Consider the following 8,486-nt stretch of genomic DNA (forward strand, 5'->3'; position numbering starts at 1 on the left):
ACCTGGCAAAGCAGATTGGGAACTTGCATTGGTAGAGACAAGTAGCAACTTGTCGAAGCAAAAAGCAGATTTGGCAGGTGGATTTGATCCACTGCTACTGAATGGGATGTATGATCAAGGTGCTGTGAGGCAACATGTGAACACAAATCAACTGAGTGGTGGGAGTGCTAGCAGTGTGGCACTCCCAGGACCCGGCAAGAGCGCCACGCCCATTCTGGCTCTGCCTGCCCCGGATGGAACAGTGCAGGCAGTAGGGCCGCAGGATCCGTTCGCAGCGTCGCTGGCAGTGCCGCCGCCGTCTTATGTGCAAATAGCAGACATGGAGAGGAAGCAGCATTTGCTTGTGCAGGAGCAACAAGTATGGCAGCAGTATGGGAGAGATGGGATGCAGGGTCAGGTGGGGTTAGCAAGGGTTGCTGGTTCTGGCTACTATGTTGCTGGCCCTCAACCTGTGATCATGCCTTATGGAATGCCACAGTTTGGTGTTGGTGGTGGATACCACCACCATGCACCTTTTTGACTTGCATTGGTTCGCTTTTTATTGGGGCTCTTTGTTTTTGCGCCAAACTATGTTTTTTTCTTTCTTTTCTACGAGCTGTGTGGTGTATCTAAGTTTGTTTGGCAATGCGGTTGCCCAGGTGCCAGAGGGGATATCTATACATATTTAAGAGTTTTGTACTTGTCAAGTATTAAGTTACATACTACAATCTACAACAATAATAATAATTGTTATTATGAATGTTGTGTACTCTTTCTTCTTTATGCTTTTCTTTGAAGATTAACGATAATAGTTACAGAATGTAATAGATGACGAACAACCCCTAGCTATAGCATCATTGTATGTTTCTCATCTCCATCCGCATTGGCGTGATTTCATTAAAAATGATACTAATATTACAAGGTGGACAACGACCAGGGCAATGACGTAATAAAAATTGGCTCCGCCCGAAGCCTGAACCCTATTGTCATTAATGAGTGACGCTAACGAGAAACCCTATGTAATTTGTTTAGGGAGAGTATGAGGAGCCAATGGAATATTTGTATAATAGAAGTTTATGGAGTATTAGAAATATAATCATTAATATTATCTTTTTCCATTTTGGGATGAATGGTATCATAACATGGTATTAGAACGCTAGATTCAAAAGGTCAAGAGTTTAATCCTTAGTGAATTCCAAAATTAGTTTAAGTTTTTAGGAAGATGTTTATTATCTTAATATTCGGATAGCTATTCTAGATAGTATAGGAAATATTCATTTTATAACTCAATAATTTATTGTACATATTGTACAAATAGTCCATTTATCTCTTAGTAAGACTCGTTTGTTTAAGTCCCTCTAATTTAGTATTGGCAATGGTAACTCCTGTTTACATCGCATATATGAAATGACATTACTTTATCCTTCGTCTATAATTTGTTTTTTTTTTTAAAAAATGCTTTCATCGAAGGCAGCAGGCGTCGTGTCTTTCCCATCAGCCCGCTACAGAGTTGGTGTAAGATAGAACGATTCACGCGACCGACAAATGTATTATCCAACACCGACAAGAATTAAATACTATTATTATTCCATGCATCATGCATCTTTAGACATATCCTTTTCCATGTCAAATAAAATAAAAGGTATAACCTTTTCAACTACCAATCAAATACCGTTCAATAGAAATACAATTATGATTTTGTTAGCAACAAAAATGTATACACAAGCTACAACATAACACTCAACCATGCTATTGCAACCTGAACTCGAGAAACGTAGCGTGAAACAATCGCTGGTGACTGCGACCATCGGATTTTGTTTCACAAAAGACTATGGTATCATGCTACCTACAAGATTCTACGTCCCTACAGCAAAAGGCATTCTCTGTTCGGTGCATTCCATTTCGGAATGCTGCCAATAACTTAAATAAGAAAAATGAATGCAGGCAGCACCTGAATGGAAATCAAACTACAGCTTTCTTTTCACTTGTTTCATGGATATCGAAATGCATCGTATCAAAGCCCTATACACTCATTCATAGTATGGAGGCGCATCCATGCAGAGATGGACCAATTTCCTCTGGTATTGCCCAAAATATTCACTAACGGCAATGACATCTTCATTCTTCGGATCTAAGGCACGCAAAGTTAGTAGATTATGGCCTATTGAACTTAATTCATCTTCATCAACAATACCCAAGTTGGAAACAATATCTGCATGAATTTCACGGCATGCAAGGATAAACATTGCAGCTGTGTCAGGAATTTGTGCTTCACGAAGAGCTGCCAATGCCTCTTGAAGTGCGCCGGCGGCAACGTACAAAATCAGAGCCCTGCATTGGGTGATTTGAACTCAAATTGAGTGAATGGTCAAATAATGTGTTATGTTTTAAATAATGCAAAGCAATGGTACCTCCAGATATTATGTTCAGTGTGTAGGACGTACCCAGCCCACCTTTGCAACACCCTGCAAGAATCAACTACGAGTCAGAATCTGGAAAGCTCAAGAACTAGACAACAGGTATAGTAAGTTCAAGACACAATATTACAAATACTAATGTGAAATTGTTTTTATCATTCAGCTAGAAACTTGGTAGCTATGCTGCACAGGGTAGTGAGGATTATGACGTCAAATATAGATTACTTAAAACAAAAATGTAGCGAGTTGAAGTTAGAAATCTGTTTCAAAAATGAGTATGAACCTTGCGTAATCTGATCCCTTTAAGTGAGTAGCAGCTAAGGTTGCAGCATCTGCCCAACACCCTGCATCTTGTAGCTGCATAAGAAAATCGAGCATATTATGTTAATAACTTCAATAATTTTTTAATTGAAATCGATATTGCACACACAATCCATCAAGCACCAAAGCCATTGTTTACAACTTCAAAAGTTAACCATAAGATAACATATCTTAGAAGTTGTGCGCATTTGTTTCAATGTATTTGGCACTCTTAACAGTGACTTTAAGAAAGCAAAGCAATACATGAATTGTATTATAAATGCAGCCTCACCTGGGAACATGCTTCTTGGTGTCTTCCAACTGCGCAGAGAAGATGAGTGCCAGAAAGTGATCTGTCAGCCCTCACCATGTTGGCTGCAACAACCTAAAAAATAGACCTGATATTGTAAATTACTGAATACAAGAATTACATTCTTGATGTCAAAAAAAAAAAAAAATCGAATTTTAAATACCTAATCACCTGCATGTGCCAGTTATACTCACCTTCACTGCAAGTTCATTAAGAGACGTTGAAACGGCAGATGAGAGAGCAACAGCACGAAGTGCATTCACATAAAAGTAAGAGCTTTCTGGGGGAGTAGAAAGCAATAAACTAACCGCGGCTTCTAGGTTGCCAACTGACACAAGCCTGGTTGCAGTGAATTCAGGAATTTCCGAGTGAATATATATTTAGAAGGGTAATATTCTTACTCAAACTAGTAAACAAACAAAACTTCAGTTTCAGTCATATAACCGCAAAGTTGCACTCATTCCTACTACTCGCGTACAACTAAATATCGGTTATATATCAACATGGGATGGATAAGACCTATATACAGTGTATTGAACTACTATGATTTCAAATTAGCACATCGAGACATTAGTATGTTGAATTAAGCCATATCCACTCATGTACTCTCAACATGATAATCATCGAAACGAGATATTTACTTACTCATGTATACGTTTCTGTATAGCTTCTTCATCTTCTAATTTTTCATGCCAAGAAATACGTTCACTAGCGCTTTTCCACAGCTCTTCTTGGTCAAAAGCCATCATCCTTAGTTGACCTTGACTCTGTTAAAGAAAATGAAGTCACTTACAAGACCTTGGCACATTATGTTAAAAGGAATCTATTCAAACAACAATTGGAGTGAGGGAAACTAAAAACCAGGTCAGCTGATAGAAACCTAAACGATGAAAGATGCTACTCAGGAACCTATGAGCAACGGATCCTGATGTGAAAGATGCTACTCAGAAACCTAAACGATGGATGTTTTTCAATGACAATATATCTTACCCCCATTTCTTCTGTTTGTTTTCCCTTTGACGATATCCTAGATAGTAAAGATGTCTCGTCATCTTCAGAGATAGTTTGCGCTGTTGGCGCTTTCGGGGGAGGCTTTCGCAGTAACTTCTTCATCAAATGTTTAAGCGCTTGAGGCAGCTGTAACCAAAACAAAGCTTCCGAGAATTCCCCAAATATTGTAGCTGTGAAGGCAAACCTTGCAGCACAGCCTTTATCCACAATAGTAGCATACAACTTGGCTCTCTCATCATCAAGTATGCAACCTTAAGAAATGGCAATATTGGTAAACACCAAAAGCATATATCGTTGAATAGCGAAATTTCAGAATCAGAAAACTCTGCATAAGAAGAGTGATAGACCTTCTTTTCGATATGGTTCCAGTACTTTTAAAAGCATCTCTGGCACCACAGAATCACCAAGAGATGGTATGCCGATCATGTATGTTCGAAGATCCCCTGTAGATGATGGAGTCCCTGGAATATAGTGAGGCCTCTTCTTTATCGTTGTACTACAAGTATTAAACCAAGAAGGTTTAACACCAAATTGCAATATCATGCGTAATGCCTGTAGCATTAGCAAAGATTTACTTAAGCAATAAATAATAATTAACAAGGAGCTGAGACAAGTAAAATTTGACATGCATTTGCAGAAAAGAAATACGAAAACGAAAAACCAGATTAAAATGATGTATACAACCTGTACCAGAAGTAAATAATGGTCCAACCTAGACTAAAGAATGAAGCCCTAATTGTGACTCAAAAGTCAAAACACAAGAATGAAGCATATTCAATTTAGTTTTAATTTTTAATTAGTAATGCTTGTTGAAGATTAAAAGAAACAAAATTTTAAGTTACCAAAGAATGCAATGCATTGAAATTTCAAATGACCGGAATCTTTCCTTTATATTTCTGAACTGGGGTGCACGACCAAATCGTTTATCACTTCTGGAGAGAAAAAGAAAAAAAGACCATGTCATTCGCTTTAGATCCCCCGATAATTGAGAAAACAATTATCAACTTCATGTTGCATCAAACCCTAAATGATCTTTAAGAGAACACCAAGTTTTGAAACATAATGAATAATTTGAGCTCGAGAAAAACTATGCACACATGCACTCAAGTTTTAAAAAAAAACTGAGATGCATGATGGTTTAAAATTTCCTCTTTTCATAATTCAGTTGCATCCATGTCACAATAAGATTCTTGCCTCCCCTTGCCACCCGCCCACCCCCACGTGCCAGCAGCACCACAACAGGAGGAATAACTTTTTATCCAATCAAATCAATGCTAAGATAAATGTTTCCATCTTGACCACCAAGAAGCGAAGGAGCTCACAAGTAGAGGGTGGTTCATAAAGTACTTACACATTAATTTCAACAAGGCGAAAGCTACTATCTGCTCCTGCAATGCACAGTACCAGTGGGTCATTTTTATCAGTTCGCAAGGGCAACCAATCAAGTTCCAACACCAGTGTTCCAGGAAATTGTGGTTGCAAAAGTGAATTGGCTAAGGGGTTTGGTGTATCCTGAAAAGAAACATGACAAAATAATTAGAAGAACTGCTCAGTGTGTAAAAACAATAAAAATTCTTTGCCACTTTTTCTGTGTTCAAAATAGCAAATAGCTACAGAAAATCTGCTAAAAAGGAGAAAAAGAAAACATTTTTGATTATATGACAATATTCAGTTTCTTAGTCTTCAATCAATGCCCTGTCAAGACAGATGTTCAATATGAATTAAGCAAAGTTGTGAAAAGGCCGATCATAAGCTGCACAAAACTACAAATATTTATGCAAAGTATGAAATAAAATATAACAATTAAACAACATCTACGATCCAGAAAATAAATTCTTATCATACCAATTCAAATACGGAGAAGGTATTATCATAGAATAGAACAGCAATACGACCACGGGTATGGTCCCCCGGTGCAACAGGAGAAAATTTGATTCTCCGGATTCCTTCTTTGTGTGTGTTGAATGATGAAGAGTTCCCAGTTGTCACGTCCCACCACCTTATGTTCCCTATTCTGTCTCCCATGACCTGAAAAACTAATTTAGTCAAAACTATCATTCACTTCAGAGTGAATTCAGATTATATGTATATACTGAACCAATTCTAAAGTAATGATGTATACCACATAAGGCAAGCGGTAGGCCATTGCAGTAATCAATCCATCTGATGATACAAAGGAAGATGAAGGCCATTTTGGTCTGCGGACAATACTAACTTAATCAGATAAAGCAAGGAAGAACTGCATGTGTGATGTAGCGTATAAACAAAGAAAGGCAAATCAATTCATTAGATCAGAGACTAACCATTAACAACTGCAGAAACAAGAACATACAGGATCTTCTCTTTTTTTAGGATAAAAAAATATACGAGATAAATTATACATGCCTTAACAAGGATTAAATAGGATCAACAGTCAACACAAATTCAACCATCCATATAAAGAAAAACAATTGGGTTGCACCTTTCCCTCAAAGAAAAGGAATTAAGACCTGAAATCTCGAATTCTTCGACCATGTACTTCAAAAACTCCAAGTGCCCCATTTACCAGAGCAAATGCAAAACTTTCAGAAGTGTCTTCCTGAGATCCTTCTGTGCTTGAACCCTCTGATAAGAGAAATTAACTTTCATGAGCCATCTTAATCTTGCACAAAAAGGGGGGAAATCATTGATTATTGACTAGCATCTTTTTGAAAACATCTAAGCAACTCAAGCAAACAACCCACTTGAATCCGGTGAGGAAACCTTTGACGGGTTAGGTGTTTCATCTGATGCTCCAGATGTTTGCTCCTTAGAATATGCACTTTGAGCAGGGTGCGGAACTGTTGGAAGAGTCCATTCCAATACCGTAAATGGAAGAGCCAATGATCTAAGCTACATAGAGACAGCAGAACACCAAGCTAATCATATAGCTTCTACAGTACAGGCATTATATTTAATCTTAACTGATGATCAAAGGAAGAGCACTGCAAAAAATAGGGCTTTGAATTTTCTTTTCTCGAAGAAATAAATAAAATATTTTGTGTTTATCCAAGTTCAACATGCAATTATGAAGGCACTTGAAGCAAAAACTAGGAGTGATGAAGCATGAGCATTCAACTGCAGTGCCAATTTATCAGATCATGTATGACCAAATATTCAAAAGAAAAAAATCAAAATAAAAATAAGAGAGAGAGAGAGAGAGAGAGAGAGAGAGAGAGAGAGAGAGAGAAAAAAAAAAAAAAAAAAAAAAAAAAAAAAAAAAAAAAAAAAAAAAAAAAAAAAAAAAAAAAAAAAAAAGAGAGAGAGAGAGAGAGAGAGAGAGAGAGAGAGAGAGAGAGAGAGAGAGAGAGTCATGGGTGCATCAACCAACTTACCATGACGGGATTTTTAGTCATTGCCCAAACTTCAACAGGTGCATCACGAAACAAAATTAGAAGATACCTGAAATATGGAGGATATCAAACTACTGAAAACCATGATAGGATCAAAAATTTATATGCTATGAAATGTGGAAGTAAATCAAATGAGAATAATGATTTATAATGAGAGTAAGAAGATAAAATCTGGACCATTGAATCTTACATGAAAACTAAGATTAGAACAAGAAGTCACGATGACTTTTTTAAGTGGTCATGCGATATTTTAATGACTTTTAATCCTAACCATCCTTGTATGGTTATACAGCCCACATTTGCACCTCTCACTCCCACTAAACCATTGTTCTCATATAATACACCCCCTATATATAGAAATAAGAAAGTTCCTTTGCTATCAAGTTTTAGAATATGTGGAGCTTGCACATCTTCCCAACCTACTATTTCTTATTCTTAGTAATCATAGTGGTAGGTCTGAAAATAAAAAAGGATAGAAATGAAGTTTTTTTTTTCTGGAATTTGTTTTTACACTCAAAGTAGTTTAGAACCAACAAAGAAGTAAATCCTGGTGGCAACAAATAACAATTTTGTGTCCCACCTGTTTCACTAAGATCTCAAAGTTATGGAGGATGAATAAGTGAATACACCTGAATTAAAGTATCAGTTTATATAAACTCTAAGATTCATTACACAAAGCATACATACCTGTACTAAATCATGCATACAAGTTCCATATGAGTGTAGATATGGAGAAACAAAAAAGTGGCCAATCAATGAAATTTTCAGAAACTAAATTATTACGAATTAAAATATTTAGGATTCACCTTCCAGATGAAGATGTTCTCAAAGCCCTAATTGGTGCACGTTCAGGCTTTTGCAAAGCCCGGAACATCTTGTTAATGCCACTTCGAAGGCAGGTTACAACTAACTTGTTAATATATCCTCCAGTTTTTTCATTAACCTGAGTTGAAAGCACATACATAACCATCGAAAATGCTGAAAATATATATATGCTCAAGCAAAGTATCAAAGATTAATGAAGTACAAATTAGTAAGAATCTTAAAGCTTGTAATTCAAATAGATAATACATAAATTATTACAAAACAAGACTGCAA

The 8,486-nt window shown here is 36.8% G+C and overlaps 2 protein-coding genes across 2 annotated transcripts in view; one reads left to right on the forward strand and one right to left on the reverse strand.

Moving 5' to 3' along the window:
* Nucleotides 1–739, forward strand: part of LOC107461691 (putative clathrin assembly protein At2g25430) — a gene marked incomplete at its 5' end in the record, with an annotated part of 2,093 nt that extends 1,354 nt beyond the window's left edge. The window contains 1 exon segment of the mRNA XM_016080239.3: nucleotides 1–739. Coding sequence (XP_015935725.1) covers nucleotides 1–520 — 520 coding nt within the window.
* An 866-nt stretch (nucleotides 740–1,605) lies between these two features.
* The window catches only part of LOC107461977 (uncharacterized), a 10,223-nt gene continuing 3,342 nt past the window's right edge, over nucleotides 1,606–8,486 (reverse strand). Inside the window, 16 exon segments of the mRNA XM_052258997.1 lie at nucleotides 1,606–2,310; nucleotides 2,391–2,444; nucleotides 2,680–2,753; nucleotides 2,989–3,081; nucleotides 3,201–3,345; nucleotides 3,652–3,773; nucleotides 3,997–4,268; nucleotides 4,365–4,591; nucleotides 4,860–4,949; nucleotides 5,369–5,529; nucleotides 5,863–6,045; nucleotides 6,140–6,215; nucleotides 6,507–6,621; nucleotides 6,741–6,888; nucleotides 7,371–7,437; nucleotides 8,195–8,331. Coding sequence (XP_052114957.1) covers nucleotides 2,010–2,310; nucleotides 2,391–2,444; nucleotides 2,680–2,753; nucleotides 2,989–3,081; nucleotides 3,201–3,345; nucleotides 3,652–3,773; nucleotides 3,997–4,268; nucleotides 4,365–4,591; nucleotides 4,860–4,949; nucleotides 5,369–5,529; nucleotides 5,863–6,045; nucleotides 6,140–6,215; nucleotides 6,507–6,621; nucleotides 6,741–6,888; nucleotides 7,371–7,437; nucleotides 8,195–8,331 — 2,265 coding nt within the window. The 3' untranslated portion in view covers nucleotides 1,606–2,009.

Source organism: Arachis duranensis, chromosome 1 (assembly GCF_000817695.3).
Source record: "Arachis duranensis cultivar V14167 chromosome 1, aradu.V14167.gnm2.J7QH, whole genome shotgun sequence".
NCBI classification, from domain to species: Eukaryota; Viridiplantae; Streptophyta; class Magnoliopsida; order Fabales; family Fabaceae; genus Arachis; species Arachis duranensis.